This window comes from Nelumbo lutea, chromosome 1 (genome assembly GCF_056320005.1).
Source record: "Nelumbo lutea isolate HS-2025 chromosome 1, American lotus-T2T, whole genome shotgun sequence".
In the NCBI taxonomy this organism is placed as follows: Eukaryota; Viridiplantae; Streptophyta; class Magnoliopsida; order Proteales; family Nelumbonaceae; genus Nelumbo; species Nelumbo lutea.
In genome coordinates this window covers 57,173,751-57,190,622 of record NC_142684.1, presented here as the reverse complement: position 1 = coordinate 57,190,622, position 16,872 = coordinate 57,173,751, and the positions used below count along the sequence as shown (strand labels likewise).

General features: G+C 37.7%; 1 protein-coding gene across 2 annotated transcripts in view; it reads right to left on the bottom strand.

Annotated features, from left to right (window-relative positions):
* Positions 1 to 15,227, bottom strand: part of LOC148874690 (putative methionine--tRNA ligase) — a 30,999-nt gene extending 15,772 nt beyond the window's left edge. The window contains exons 1-9 of one of the 2 annotated variants that reach the window (XM_088963571.1): positions 14,873 to 15,227; positions 14,477 to 14,621; positions 9,514 to 9,667; positions 9,169 to 9,324; positions 8,751 to 8,981; positions 3,651 to 3,794; positions 2,240 to 2,330; positions 1,957 to 2,063; positions 1,727 to 1,841 (exon numbers count right to left, since the gene is read on the bottom strand). In XM_088963571.1, coding sequence (XP_088819697.1) covers positions 1,727 to 1,841; positions 1,957 to 2,063; positions 2,240 to 2,330; positions 3,651 to 3,794; positions 8,751 to 8,981; positions 9,169 to 9,324; positions 9,514 to 9,667; positions 14,477 to 14,621; positions 14,873 to 15,005 — 1,276 coding nt within the window. In that variant the 5' untranslated portion in view covers positions 15,006 to 15,227. The remainder of the gene's footprint in view (positions 1 to 1,726; positions 1,842 to 1,956; positions 2,064 to 2,239; positions 2,331 to 3,650; positions 3,795 to 8,750; positions 8,982 to 9,168; positions 9,325 to 9,513; positions 9,668 to 14,476; positions 14,622 to 14,872) is intronic. The other variant, XM_088963572.1, reaches the window with a different exon arrangement.
* Between the last annotated feature and the right edge of the window lie 1,645 nt (positions 15,228 to 16,872).

The following is a 16,872-nucleotide window of genomic DNA, read 5'->3' as shown; positions in this document are numbered from 1 at the left end:
CACACACACACAAATAGCATGATTGATCAACGGTAGTATGTTGTTTTACATAATGGAGAGGTCACAAGTAATCTTCCTATTGACATTTTATGATTTCTAATTAAAGTGAACTGGGACGGTTGTTGAAAACTTGCTGGGTTATTGAAAACCAGCCAGTTTTCAACAGTTGTCATGGGCTTCATGAACTGACCACCAGTCTGGTCCAAGTCTTACAACATTGAAGGAAAGTCCATCTATTTTCTGATAAAGAAGGTTGAGGTACTAGTGGCTTACGGGAGGACAGTCACTTTTCAAAAGATAGGTGTTTCAACCCAGGCCAGTTCAAGGAAGAGGATTTGGTCAAGACTCAAGAGAAAGTAGCTTGAACTGGGGATGATATAGAGAGAGGTCTAAATATAGAAGAGGAGGTTATTCCTGTAAAAACACAAAGGGATGCATCTTCCACCATGCAAGATTTTCACTGATAAGGACAGTAACCATAGTTCCAACTCATACAAAGAGGATGGATGATTATATTGGTTTGGAGATGGTTGGTTATGGGATGTTAGTCCATAGCCACAACATCAAGTTAATTCTTATCTTGGAAGAAGATCAATGAAAGGGTCCAAAAAGTAAGAGAAGTAGCACAAAAAGCCATTGCTGAACATCACTAGCATTCAATCGACAATGGGAGATAGAAATGGTTTTGATATGTATTTGAAGTCGCTTTATGCTAAAGATGCTAGAAAGGTTGTTTCAGGTGAAGAGTGGAAAACAACAAGAGACAAGATATGGGATGAAAAATAATAGGGACAATACATTAATGCGGAGTAAGACAAGTTAACTGGCAGTTTTAATTTTGAGTTTAATGGGGAGATTGCCAGCAAAGAAGGTGGACTTGGACCCTCTTTATGTGAAGGTGTGAAGGCAGAGGACCAGGTGGAGTTCTTTGTTGGATCTTGATGGGAAGGTCAGTGGCTATGATTTGGCAGGGATAGGTCTTTAGGCAATGTGGAGAATGTACAAAGGGTATTCACTTCCAATCTAGGACCAAGGTAACCTTGACATCATTCTAGATGTCAGTAGTGGTAATTCTTTAATATAAAAGGATTAAAGATAGTAAAGATGCTGCACATACTAGTTTGGATGATTACTAGGAGGTAACTATTACTAGACTGAGGGTTAAATTGGGACATAAAGCAATGCAGCACAAGAACAATAAATTTCAGCATAACAAATTACCCGTCTACTGAATTATTGTTCTTATGAAAAGAACAACAAAAAACACATAAGAACAAGGGCATCAGCATTTGGAAGTCTTTGGGAGTTACCCAATTGGCAATTGGCATAACATTTAAAGGAAGTTTCCCAGGTTGAATAGGACAAGCTGCAATGGATAAAATAGGTGTTGCACTGTTTAAACTTCCTTGCTGCATAGGCATCATACATTGTCCATAGGCAGATAGATTATCTTTTCTATATATTTTCTTTTAATAAATTTCACTCTACTATAAAACAATGATATTTGACTTAGAAAACTGAACTTTAAAGAAAAAATTTCATAAAAGGAAAAGAAAATTACACTTCATTCAGATTGTCTTAGAATTCCCAGCTACATTTGGATTTTTTCCTCTTTTTGTAAAACAGAACACAAGTTGAGTTGTGCTTATCCTTGAAGCATTTTTATATCAGTTGCATATCCTTAGAGCATTGTCATTATCCTTCCATAAGCATACATTTGAATTACCTTGAGGCTTGGCGACGAAGCTCAACACTCGATTTATAAAATTGCCCAAATTGTTTAGCAATTCACTGTTGAGTTTCGCTTGCAGGTCAACCCAGGTAAACAATGTGTCTGAAACCTATATCACATTAAATCTTAAAAAAATCACAAAGACAGAAGTAGAAAATCAATAAATAAAACCTGATTGCAGTCCCTACGACCCTATCGAAGTAGATATTGTGGAAAAGACTCACCTCTGGCCTATTTGTTAGTAAGTAATACCGCCATACTTCTACAGGAATGTTTGTATCTTTTGCATCATTACCAAAAACCCCCACTCCCTTGCTTTTGGAGAACTTTCCTGCATATGCAAGCAAAATAAAGCTCAACAAAAAACACCTTATTTAAAAATATTTTGGTACCAAAACATCATAATATCACGCCACTGAAAATTTTCAGGCACTCTTCAACCATCAAGTAAATTAATGAGGAAACCTTTACACACTGGAAAAAGCACAAAAAAAGTTATAGAAATACCTGCTTCATAGTTTAAGTATTCGGTAACACTGATTGTTTTCATTAATGTCCAGTTTTCACCAGTTCCAAGAAGTGTAGAAGGGAACATTACCTGAAAATAGTACATAAAAAAAACCAGCATATTGTTAAGATAGGTTAAATTTCATAGCATTAATCATAAAGATAAGAAGGCTAAAAAGCTTACAGCAACAGTTTATATGGTTTGTGTCAATTCATAAGAGAAAGGATTTAAGAAAAAGCGTCTGTCCACATTCACTGATATATTGAGTTAAAAATGAGCAACCAGTTATAAATGTAAGAAGAATTATAGCAATGGCAACCAAGTACCAAATCACCATCAGGACAAGATAGGTAATATACACTGGATGCATAGAGACTATTCCCTCTACACCATAGACAATAACATGCAACTCACCATAGAGCCCACTGACTCATGAATGTTTGTTGCAGCTACTTTTAAACCATAGACCCAAAAGTGCATCTGGCTATGTAATTATAATTGTCAAGCCAATAATGGTGGATATGATATGTCCTTTCTTCTTTTTCTGATATTGCAGTACACTGCAATGCTGTATTTTGTTTTTAACCCCAAAAATCAACCAAACCAGTTATATTCTAACTGTTCCCTAAGTTTTAAATGGTCTGCTTGCATCAGGAATATGTTTCACCCTTTGATTAGACAATTAAGGTCCTTTTATAAGCCCACAACCCAAATGCTTGCACGATACATAATCCCTATTTAGTAATGTTGACTTATAACTCACAAGCTCAAACCTAGTTTGTGCAGGTCTAGAGAAGAAAAACACTGGATCCAACATCCAAGTCCATGAGAGAGGGGGAAGGGAAGCAGAAGGTAGGGACCAGGAGGAAAGGAGTAATGGACATCCCCAATTTAAAACCAATGAACAAGGCATCAATTATCATATAGATGGTCCCAGTGCATCCCAAATGGCTTCAAACCACTGAAAGGCAAGGCATCAGTGATCAAACAGAGCAGCCTATCTGCCCTCTTTATTTAGTTGTTTCACTTTGCATGTTTCCACTAAGAATTTACAGCAGCAAAACCAATCTGGAAAGCAAATCACTGCAAAATGGACTAGAATTTAAACATACAAATAATAGAATGCATTTAGATTGAAGTAAATGGATCTGAGAGTCAGTCTCCAAGAACCATGCCAACTGGCTTACCCAATATGGCAAAATCCCCATTCACCAGGATTCAAGGAAAATGGAACAGATAGGCATATTGTAACCAATATTGAAACAGAAAAATACAAAACAGATAAGCACAATAAAGGCAGGAACAAAAATGAGGCACTAAAAATACCAAACTACATGGCTTTACTGCTTTAGCCACCTCTTCTTAATGTAATAAATAAAAGTACAAAAGATTAGACCAATGCATGCTTACAGTATGAAATGGCACATTATCCTTTCCCATAAATTGATACAGCTCCACATTTTCAGGATTCTTCCACCATTTCTCCCACTCATTGGTATAGCATTTAGAAATTGAAACATATCCAATGGGCGCATCAAACCACACATAGAAAACCTGCCATTATTTTGAGTAAGAGCACTCAATTTATGTGGTATGAGTATACAATTGTAAAAATATTTTTAAACATTAATAGAAGAGGACGCAATTATACAACCAATATACATAGATTGATCATCAAAACAAAAATGAATTCTATCAAGTACAATGGTGGGGAGAGGTAAACTCTCTTAACTCTCCCCCAGAGAGAGAAAAAATTAGAAAGTATCCCAAAGCAAATGATTTCTTCCCACCCCTTGTATAGCAAAGTGCATCTGCAAAATAAATCGGCACATCTTTTTACCCACTGCAGTCTCACCTCCATATCCTGAGTCAATCACTCGAATGTCTTCATTCATTGATGTATGTCAACATGCTATCATCTTCCTTCCCTAACCATCCTATTACCACTTTAGAGTCTCCTTCAATGATCAGCCTATTAACATAGTTCCTTGGCCCTTTTCACACCCTGCACCAAACCAAAACTTCTACTCTCAATGATTCCACAATACCAATTGGGCTAGAAAACAGAGCTACGACTGAACCTTCCTCTGATCTAAAATCTCCACCAATCCTTGAAGGCCCAGGGTCCTTCACTGCTGCCATCAAAGTTTAGCTTGACGAAACCTGCACAAGGCAGAGACCATAGAGGGTGAGCAATACTTCTGCTTGGAGCTGAGGCTGCCATTTCCTGCCAATTATTCAGTGAAGTCCCTATGTGAATGTCATTAAATATCTCCACTGTTTTTACCCAATGAACCACCCTAGAAGTGATACTTCTATCATTGCCTCTCTGCTTCTCTCCTCTTTAGCAAATATTTTTTTGGTTTTCCTCCCAAATTGTGCAGAAAACCACTAGTCTTGTACATCTCCACAATTTTTTCCCCTCTTCTTTGTCCAGCTACCAGCAGAAGAGTAAAAGAGGCTTTGTAGATTTGGTAGGGGAGTCCACCTGCAGCCGAACAGAGAGAGAAACCAAACCCGAATAGAAGAAACAAAGGGGTAGGAGATTAATAAGTGGTAACAAGACTCGCCATTGGCTTTACGAAGAGTACAACAAGACTATTTCCCAGTGCATTGCCCCAACATTTGGCGGGACCGGTTTCCCCTACACTTTTTTAATAAGGAAAGAATGCCCAGGCCTTGAAGAAGGTTGTATTAGGACTTGAAGGAGGAGGCACAGGTATAGGAACCAGAAGAGGAGAGGGTCCAAATCCAAGAACCCAACTTAGCAGGATCCAAGAAAACCTTTCGAAGAATTTGAATCAAAGCCAAAAAGTTGTCCACATCTGATTGTTTGAATCCCCATCTAAACCCCAAGTCCCAATCAAGATCAAGCTCACTTTTGTAGTTGGAGAGGGAAATTAATGGTGGAATCTTTAAGCAGTAAATCCCCCACCCACACATGTTCCCAAAACCTTACCAAATTCCCAGAGCACAAGTTATACCCAACAAAGGGTAGGAAATACAGAAGGATGGCGTGAATAGATTTCCAAGGCACCGCACTAGTTGCTCAAGCCAAAACTCCTGCATTCCAACCATCAGCGGCCAGCCCATTGAGGCTTAAAAATTTTGTCCACAATTTATCCTTATCCATCGGTAATCTCCACAACCATTTTCCTTACAAAGCCATATTCCTCTTTCAGATGTTCCCAATCCCTAAGCCACCAAATTCCTTGCTTCTACTTACCAATTCTCACCTAACCCTATGGTCCTTCCTTTCCTCCCCCCTATTAACTTCTATAGACTTCTACAAATCCTCACAAGAATCTTCAAAACTGATAGAAGGTAGATAGGCAAATTGACCAAAGTTGATTTGATCAATGCTATTCTTCCACCTGTTGAATGATACTTCCTCTTCCATGAGGCTAATCCTTGTGTAAACTTGTCCACCACCAGGTTCCAATCTTCCAGAATGTCTCGTTTCTCAGGTTTCCTCCCAAGGTTAATCCCAAATAATTCATTGGCCACTAGGAAACTTCACAACCCAAAATGTTGCACACTCTGACACCTCTCTTTCATCCAATACTGATCCCCACCACATGTGTGAACCATACAAGAACCTCCAAAAAAGCCCAACCTCAAAAAAGAAACAAATATATATCTTCAAATATACATACATACATACATACATATATATATATATATATATATATATATATATATATAGTTAAAGTGTGCCGAATAGGGGTGGTTTAGTCTTCTTATGCTTGTTACATAGCTTGCTTATGTGGCAGTGTTCTTAGAGTCACTCTGCCCCACACTTAAGTAAGGGCATTTTTTGTCTTTGTAAAGATGATTAGAATCTAATGAAGATTAAGGGGGTCGACTGTAGGGGTAATCCAACAGATTTCGACAGACCCTTATTTTCTTTCTTCTTCTTCCTCTTCTTCTTCCTCTTCTCCTTCCTTCTCTTCCTGGTTCGGACTACTGTAGTAGTATTCGAAACATGGTATCAGAGCCATGCTCTTGACCTACTTCAGTTGGTAAAGCACCTCAACAGTGTTCGTGACTCTCCTCCATTCCATTGCCTTACGAAAAGGTAAACGCAATTCTACCCTCCATCCCATTTCCAATTTTGTTTCATTATCTCGTCTTTCTACCTCACATCGCCAGTTTGTTTCACTTTTGTCCTCTATTTCCATACCTAACAATGTTCAAGAAGCTCTTAGTTCACCTGGATGGCGGCAGGCAATGGAGGAGGAACTCTCTGCTCTTCAACATACTCAAACGTGGGAACTTACTACTCTCCCACCTGATAAGCATGATGTGGGCTATAAATGGGTGTATACTGTGAAATACTTGTCAGATGGTAGTGTGGAGCGTCTGAAGGCCAGACTTGTTGCTAAAGGTTACTCACAGTTGTATGGAGTGGACTACATGGAGACATTCTCTCCGGTGGCTAAGATTGGTTCTGTTCGTGTACTAATCTCCCTGGCAATTATGTATGATTGGCCTCTCTTTCAGCTTGACATAAAAAATGACTTCCTCCATGGTGATCTGGTGGAGGTATATATGGAGCAACCACCTGGGTTTGTAGCTCAGGGGGAGGATGGTAAGGTGTGCAAACTGAAGAAGGCAATTTATGGGTTGAAGCAATCTCCACGTGCTTGGTTTGGGAAGTTCAGCGAAGTGGTGAAGAGTTTTGGAATGAAGCAATGCCAGGTTGATCACTCAGTGTTCAGCTATGACTTAGAAGCTGGGAAGATTTTATTAGTGATCTATGTGGATGATATTGTCATTACTGGTAGTGGTAAATTGGGGATTGGCAAACTAAAGGTATTTCTGCAAAATCATTTTCAAACAAAAGACCTTGGAACATTAAAGTATTTCTTGGGAATAGAAGTTGCCAGGTCAAAACAATGTATAAATCTATGCCAGAGGAAATATGTTCTTGATCTATTGGAAGAAACAGGACTGTTAGGTGCAAAACCGGCTGAGACCCCTATGGAACCAAATGTTAAGTTGAGTAGTGATACAGGAGAAGTATTTGAAGATCTTGGAAGGTATAGACAACTAGTGGAAAAGCTAAATTATCTGACTATCACGAGACCCGACATCTCCTTTGCAGTCAGTGTGGTGAGCCAATTCATGCAAAACCCTCATATATCTCACTGGGATGCAGTCCTTAAAATTGTGAGGTATCTGAAAGGAGCTCCAGGCCGTGGGCTATTGTATAGATCAGGAGGAAAACTTGAAGTAGTTGGATATACAGATGCAGACTGGGTAGGCTCAGTGAATGACAAAAGATCTACTACAGGCTATTGCACATTTCTTGGAGGAAATTTTGTGACATGGAAGAGTAAAAAGCAGGCGGTTGTGGCCAAAAGCAGTGTTGAAGCCGAGTATAGGGACATGGCGCACACTACCTGTGAATTAGTGTGGTTGAGGAATCTCCTACAAGAAATTGGATTTCACATGGATAAACCTATGAGATTGTACTGTGACAACCAAACTGCACTCCATATCTCATCCAACCCTGTCTTTCATGAGAGAACAAAGCACATTGAGGTTGATTGCCACTTTGTGAGGGAGAAGGTCCTTGCTGGAGAGATAAATACAGAACATGTGGGCTCTAATGACTAGTGGGCAGATCTGTTTACAAAAGCTCTAAGCTCAAGGAAAGTGAACTATCTATGTAACAAGCTGGGATTATATGACATATATTCTCCAGCTTGAGGGGGAGTGTTAAAGTGTGCCGAATAGGGGTAGTTTAGTCTTCTTATGCTTGTTAAGTAGCTTGCTTATGTGGCAGTGTTCTTAGAGTCACTCTGCCCCACACTTAAGTAAGGGCATTTTTGTCTTTGTAAAGATGATTAGAATCTAATGAAGATTAAGGGGGTCGACTGTAGGGGTAATCCAACAGATTTCGACAGACCCTTATTTTCTTTCTTCTTCTTCTCTTCTTCTTCCTCTTCTCCTTCTCTTCCTGGTTCGGACTACTATAGTAGTATTCGAAACAATATATATAGATATATATGTATGTATGTATGTATATATCATCTTAAATATATTATGAATAGACAGTCAGTCTCTTCCAACCACTAGATTGATCACCTCTACTTCAGATGTAGATTTCTGTTCAAAAATTTTATTACTTCTCTCATACCATATAGCCCACAGGATTGCTAATGAGATAGTTGACCAGTACACTTTCCTTTTTTTTCCCTCAATCTACCACTCTTCCAAGAGCGATCCATTGACTTCTAGTACACCCTAATGGAATTCTTACATTGTAACTCCATGGCAAGCTAACATATCAGCTAGCATGTTGGCTAACCTTTGTGCCCACCTGAACAAGTTATTCAGTCTGGTGGCTAAGAACTTAGCCTCTCTAATTATGTGACTCAAAGACCAATTGAGATTGCATCTGTTTGATTATAGTTTGAGAATCTCCTACGGTTTCTATGTATTTATGCACATTGTATACATGTAAACACAAACACAAATATAAACTGCATCAATCTAGCATACCTTATCTTTAAATTTCTCATGTGGAACAGGAACCCCCCACTTAAGATCCCTTGTAATACAGCGTTGTTTTAGTCCTTCTTTCAGCCAAGCATGTGTAGCTTGAACAGCATTCTGGCTCCATGATCCAGCCACTGACATTTTATTAATATACTCTTCCAATTTATCCTTTAGTAGTGGGAGCTCTAGAAACAAGTGGTCTGTATCACGAATGCGTGGTGTTGTCTGACAGAGCTGTACACAAAACAAATTCCAGTAAAATAAAAGAAATGCAAGACATAAATATATACTCCTTAGCTTCAAAATATACTCCTTAATTTCAAGTGATTCTATTATCAACAATTAGCTTCAATTAATATCACCAAAAAATAGTTTTAATTAAATAGATGGCGCCCCAATTAATAAAGATTATATAAAATACCTTGCATCTGGGATCCTTTAGTTCCGTTGGATTCAACATCTTGCCACACTTTTCACACTGATCACCTCGTGCAGATTCATAGTTACAAGCTGGTGTGGGGCAGATACCCTCCACAAACCGGTCAGCTAAGAAACGTTTGCATGTATCACAATACAGCTGTTTTACAACAAAAAAATATAAGTTTAATTAAGAGCCAAAACTATTTATCACGAAATTTAGTCAAAAAGAAAGTCGATTCATAAAAAAATAAATCCTACCACCAAAACAAAGAAAAGAAGCACAGCACTAATTTCTACAAACACGTTAAGTTGCAAAAATATCTAAAGCACAAATATGAGCATTGACCTGCTGCATGGTGTTTTCTGAGAGCCAATTGTTCTCCAAAAGCTTCTTGAAAATTGCTTGGCAAACTTCAGTCTGCTGGGGAGTAGACGTTCGCCCAAACTCATCAAAACTTATGTCAAACCATTTATATACCTCTCTATGAATGGCATGGTATCTACATGGAGAAAAACACATTTTCAAAAATAAGAAATAAAAGAACAAATAAGAAAAATTTAATACTAAATACTAAGTTTTTCCATGCGATTGCAAATGGAAGGAGAAAGAAAATTTTAATCTTTAGTGTGGAGGAGGGGGGTCAAGAAGTAAGAGAGAGTCAGGAGATCACAAGGATTTTTGTTAATTATTTCAAAGAAATCTTCACAAGCTCAAGTGGGGTGACAACAGAGCTACCAGAAATGGAAGGAGATAGGCTCTGAGAAGAACAGTCTTTGTCCTTGGAGAGGAAATTCACTTTAAAGAATGCAACCTTCTCCATGGAAAGATCAAAAAGCCCCCGGGCCGGATGGATTTTCAATGGCCCTTTATCAAGAATGCTGGGATTGACTGAAAACTGATATTCTGGAAGTGTTCAATGAATTCTTTCTCAAAGGAGAGGTGCCTCGAGAGGTAAATGCCACTTTTATCACTTTAATCCCGAAGAGGGGGGAGGCCAAAACCCCTAAAGACTATAGGCCAATTAGTCTCGTTGGGAGTTTATATAAAATTATTGCAAAGGTTCTCTCAGAAAGGATCAAAAAAGTGCTTCCATCGATCATTTCACCATTCCAAGGTGCCTTTGTGGAAGGTAGGCAGATTGTGGATCAAATTTTAGTAGCCAATGAGTGTGTTGCAGAAAAAAGAAAGGATAGAGGAAAAGGGTTGGTGTGTAAGGTGGACCTAGAGAAAGCCTATGATATGGTTAACTAGGAAGTGCTACTCCAAGTGTTAGAAAGGTTGGGCTTTGGAACCAAGTGGAGATCTTGGATTAGAGGATGTCTAAGTTCTGTCCATTATTCAATTCTTATTAATGGAGCAGCAAAGGATCTCTTTCCGACTGAGAGAGGAATTAGACAAGGAGACCCCTTATCCCCTTTTCTCTTCACTTTAGTGGCTGAGGTGTTAAGCAGAATGGTGGCGAAATCCGACTTCCAAGGTTTGTTTAGAGGGTGGAGGATAGGTAGAAATCAAGAGGATGTTACACACCTTCAATTTGCAGATGACACAATCTTCTTTTGTGAGGGAGGTAACAAGGAAGGTGTGGTTAATCTAAAGCTGCTATTGGATAACTTTGTGGGGATGACAGGTTTAAGGATAAATTGGACCAAAACAGGCATTGTAGGGATCGATCTAGAGGAAGGGGAACCTAATAGATTTGTAGAGATTTTGGGGTGTGAGATTAGAAGTTGGCCAATTAGCTACTTGGGGTTACCTTTAGGTGGTAACCCTAGGTCAGAACGTTTTTGGAAGCTAGTCATTGAAAGATTTGCTAGGAAACTAGCTCTGTGGAGGAATTATATCTCTCTTGGTGGAAAGATAACATTGATTAGAGCCACGTTGGCAAACCTCCCTATTTACTCCCTCTCAACCTTTAAAATACCCTATAGAGTAGAAAGGAGGTTAGAAAAATACATGAGAGATTTCCTTTGGGACCCAGGTGAGGAGAGGAAGGCTCACCTGATTAATTGGGATCAAGTTAGAAAGCCTAAGGATAAAGAGGGTTTGGGAATAGGAAATATTTCACTTAGGAACTCAGCTCTATTAGGAAAATGGTTGTGGAGATTCCCATTTGAGAGAGATAGGTTGTGGCACAAAGTCATTGTGAGTATTCATGGTTTGGATGGAAACGGTTGGGAGACAAAAGTTGCCCCTCATGTTTCCTCATCTTCTCCTTGGAAAGCAATTTATGAAATTTACCCAACATTCCTTAATTCCATTCGGTTTGATGTGGGCCAGGGTAATAAAATTTGTTTCTGGGAAGACCTTTGGGTGGGAAATAGTCCACTCAATGACCTCTTCCCTGACCTATACACTTTGTCAAACTTCAAAGGGGAAACAGTAAGCATTTTGGGTAATCCTGGCCCAAATTGGGTTAATTGGAATCTGGGTTTCAAGAGGGGCCTCAGGGAAAATGAATGTGCCTCTTTAATTCAATTGTTGGATCTAATAGGACAAGTTCATTTGGACCCATCCTTGGAAGATTCTAGAATTTGGAAAGGCTCCTCAGATGGGCCTCTTCTCTTGTTCCGCTTTCTTTAATGTTCTTGCCACACCTAGCAACCTGGTTGGGGACTTCCCTGTAAAAGAAATTTGGAGTAAGCCTATCCCCCTAAAAATTCAAGCCTTCTGTTGGGAAATTTTCCTTGGCAAGGTTAACACGTGTAATATGCTGCAAAAAAGAAGGCATTTTGCTTGCCTTTCTCCTCACATGTGCTCCCTTTGTAAGGAAAGCAGTGAGACCTTGACACATCTATTATTATCTTGTTCCTTTGTGCATCATATTTGGGAATCTTTTTGTCTTCTCTTTGGTTGCAGGAAGGTTAACACGTGTGATATGCTCCAAAAAAGAAGGCCTTTTTGCTTGCCTTTCTCCTCACATGTGCTCCCTTTGTAAGGAAAGCGGTGAGACCTTGATACATCTATTATTATCTTGTTCCTTTATGCATCATATTTGTGAATCTTTTTGTCTTCTCTTTGGTTGCAGGTTGGTTTCCCCTCAAGATGTGGCAGGACTTTTTAACCAAGACTTTTTGGGGCAATCAAAGAAAAGAGGGAAGGTTATGTGGAAAGCTACAAAGGCAGCTATTTGTTGGGTGGTATAGGAAGAAAGGAACAACAGGATATTCTTGGATAAGAGTAGAACAATGGAGGAGGTAATTGACACAATCAAAATTAGAGTAGCTCATTGGGTAACATCTTTGCATATTTTTCAAGTTTCTCAGTCACAAACATTATAAGATCCTGGACAAAAGTAGCACAATCTTCAAGAGTGAAAGAGAGAGTAAGGATGGAATGGAAACCTCCAGATGGTAACAGAATTAAACTGAATTTTGATGAAAGCTCATTTAGAAATCCGGGATTGTCAAGTATCGGGGGAGTAATCAGAAATTCTGAAAGGAGAATATTAGCATTATACTCTAGACCTATTGGCATGGGCAACTCTCTAAAAGCTGAGTTAATGGCATTGCTACAAGGATTGAAGATAGCCAAGCAACTAGGAATGAGGCATATTGAGGTTGAAGGGGACCCCAAGGTGATCATCTCTTGGGCTAAAAACAATAGAACTACTTCGTGGACTTTCAAACAAGTGATAAGGAAAGTGAAAAAGGTTGCAAGGGAGGTAAAGGCAGAATTCAAATGGGTTAGAAAGTGCAAATGGGCTAGCTGATTATCTTGCTAAACAAGGGACTTTGAGGCAACAATTGTTTTGGACTGCAATGTAAAAAGGGACAGAAACATGTAATAGTCTGGGACTCCTAGTCCCATACACAAAGTTGTAAAACTTTTTAACTTTAATTTCAAATAAAATTCTCCTTTGATGATCAAAAAAAAAAAAAAGAGGAGGAGCTGCTACCATGCTGAGATGCTTTAAATTATGTAGTGAAATTGAAAATGTGCATTGTACCATTACTCAATCATATAGGTCTGACGTCTTGTGCATTATCTCCAATTTAGTGAGTAGTTTGAAATCCTTGACTTTGAAATTCAAAGTAAGATAACTTAATCTGCAATCTAGCAGACAAGCTCAACATGGATTCACATTAAATTGCCCAGATTGCTGTCAATGCTCCATTTGTTTCTCCATAAAATGGATATAAAATTTTTCACTGAAATGTTTTAGCCATAAATTCCACCACTCTTTCATGACTGCATTTATTTCTATGTGAAATGGGCATAAAAGTTTTTCAGGCTAAATATTTGAGCTAAATCTTCATCCCTTTTACAAAGGAAATGTTGTTTCACTTAACATTTACACCAAAACAAATTGCAAGGAATGAAACACAAATGCATAGTTGTCAAGGTGTCACCTAGGCAAAGGCACCTCTGGCCAAGCACTTTGCCTCAACACCTTAACTTATAGCAGCAAGGCACCAGTCTAGGAGACTAAGCATGCGCACGTTATAATATCATTAATACTTCTTTTTCTTACTAATATTTGTATCAAATCATTCTATTATACTGAGAAAAGAAAAAGAAAGAAGGAATAGAAAAATAAACAGGTTTCTTTGTTTTTATTTCCTTAAATAAAACAGCAACTACATCCTTGTTTTCTCTTTTACTTTCTGCACTAAAATTTTATCATATAAAATTATAGCCTTCTTTAATTGCTAATTGATGTGAAATTTCTGTATAAAATACTTATATCAGTAATTATTTTTGAAAATATTGAAATTAATTTATTTAAACCATTTTTATCTTTTAGATATGATGATTTGCCACGTTTTAAGAGGAACTTTAATGTTCTTAATAAAGGGAATTGCTATTTTTTCCATATATTCTAAAATTCTTATTGCCTAGACAATTTGAAAATTATGCTCAAACATTTCAGCCTGGATAGTTCGGCATCCATTTTACCTGATAAAAAAGTGAGCCCATAGGGGAAACTTTGTTATACACCACCTCTAATTATGTTTTAATGTAAATGGCAAGGCAAACAACGCTTTCATTGTAAAAGGAATGAAAATAAAGCTAAAAATGTTCCAATCTAAAATTTTTTTCGTCAACTTTACCTTGAGAAAAAAAAACTAGCCAAATTGGAAAAAAAAAAAAAAAAACTGCGCTTGACGTGCTTTCAGAGAAATAATTCTGGTGATTTGTGATTCTAAGAACTGCTTCGTTGAAGCTAAAAAATTAACTTCAAAAACGAATCTTTTTTTTTTTGCGTGAAAATCGTTCTTCGAATAATGATCCCTTTTGGAACAAAAATTTAACCAAAGATAGCGTAATAGCTCAAGTAGAATTGCCTTGAAATAATAAAAGCACTTACTTGTCACAAATCTGCTGAGGAGTGCAGTTCTCTTCCATGGCTTTCGTCTCAGTCGCCGTTCCATACTCGTCGGTCCCGCATATATATATGGCATTATAGCCACGGAGACGGCAGTACCGAGCAAAGACATCCGCACTCAAAACGCCTGAAAAAACAATATTGATCAGTTAATTTGTTCCATTGCCAAGCGCTAGATTACAAGAGGATGAAGCTAAAAGAATCAAAAGAAAGGAGAGAAAATCTACAAGTGCCCCAATTAGAGAAAAAGTAAGAGAGAGAGAGAAAGAGAGAGAGAGAGAGAGAGAGAGAGAACACGCAGAAAAACTGTAACTTGCATAACAAGGAGAGTAGTTTCAACCGATAATGCAAATTGCATAGAGAGAAACAGAGGATTACATCCAATGATATTTCCAAGATGAGGAACGTTGTTGACGTAAGGAAGGGCACTGGTAATCAGAATGTTTCTATGGCCTTCGATCGGAAGCTTGGGTGCTTTCCGATCGCCGGCGGCGTCCGATACGTCTGCCATCTGCAAATTTAGGGTTTTAGACACGATAGAATGAGAGAGTTGAGATGATAATTGTATTGAAGAACAGATCTGCAGCTCCAGGTGGTTCGGTAATTCTGTTTACTGGATTTTGGTAGCTAGCCTCCGTTGCTCTCTCTTGGCTGTTTACAGTGTGAGAGCTTGCTTCGATGTTCGATCCACTTTCCGTTTGCCACTAAAGTGGTGCCAAGTAAGCCCTAGCAAGCCGGTTACACTTTCTAGTTTCTACGAGAGTACGACTGTACGAGTAGAAGTAGAAAACCGTAGACGATTTGAACTCGGTTTAACTCATGACCCACCTTTGAGTCTGTGACCTAACTGAGGGTGAAAAAGAGAAAAGGCCTGGGTCGGGTTGGTCTCGGACTGCCCAGCCCGAATTGGGTTGGTCTTGGGCTTATTCGTCAAGCCCAGTATGCAGACTAGGCTGGGCCCAGACCTAGTTAATTAAACCTCTTATCATCCTTGTCCGGGCGTGTCCCGGCCCATGACCACCGCTACAAGGACGGTGGCACTGGCCCAATATGTAAAAACCCAACTTAGTATGTGTTTGGTTTAAGTTTATATTTTTTCATTTAACGTTTGTATTTTATTTGTTTGTAAAATCGAGAAAGGTAATAATTACAATCGTTTATGACAATTATGCTCCATTAGGCTCCACATTAGCGGAACAGCGAAAAACATTCGACCGTGTGGAAGCTTTAAAAAATAACTTCTCCAAACAGTAGGCATGTACAAAAACTAAAGTCCACTTTTGCCATTTTCGATGCATACGAAAGAGCATGAGAGAGAAACTGCTGAAGCGGCACCTATGTGACAGCGTTTATTGAATAAACACCCATGAAACCAAACAAAAAATTAGAGAAAGATTTTTTTAAGAAAAATAATGATGCTATCTTTTTTTTTTTGAAAATAAATATGTTGTCAAAAAATATAAATAAATTTTAATTGAATAATGCTCAGATGGCGGATCTAGGACCTTTGATCAATGGGGCACACCTGTGGCCTCTTAGGCCTTTTAAAACCATGAAAAGTGATTTCATTTTAGAAATCAATTTTTATTTGACCCCTATTGTTTTATTTGAGTGGGGATAATTGAAAGAAAAAAGTTAAATTTCTTCATATAGATAAAACATTTTAAAATCTCAATGGGGGGCAATTGCCCACACGCTTATACATAGCCTCATAATAAAGACTAGCGGGGACCCGTGCGATGCACGAGATTTATTAAGGAAAGCTAAACAATAAAACACATAAGAGCATGCAATTATTTTATATTTATAACTTTTTAAATATTTATATTTTATAATACTTTTAATAACTTCTTACAATACAAAAATAACAATAATTTATTTCAACTAAGCTTGTTCATCGAATTGATGAAACCAACCAACCCAACCAACTCGACCCAAATTGCTTAGGTTCTAATATTTCTGGTTGAAATTGGATCAGTTCTGTTGTGCTCATTTGTAAATTGACCAAAATCAAATGACCCAATCAGAAATATATATTAATATTTTTATATTTTAAATATAATTTTTTAAAACGGGAAAGTGAGGAAATTCCCATATTTCTTAGTCTCAAATATTTTATATTATAAATTTATTTTTTCATTTTTTAAATTTAAAATTATGTTTTCAATTTATCATAAAAATACAAAAAATAATTACAAAAATAATATATATATATATCAAGTTAGTCAATAAATATTCTAATCTCAAATAATAGTTTAATCTCCAATAAATATTAATGAATAAAGTATAGCAAAAATACAATAATACAATAAGTCTAATAAATTAAATTTAAAAAGTTAAATAGCAGTAGTTTAATATCCAATCATTATTAAAAATTT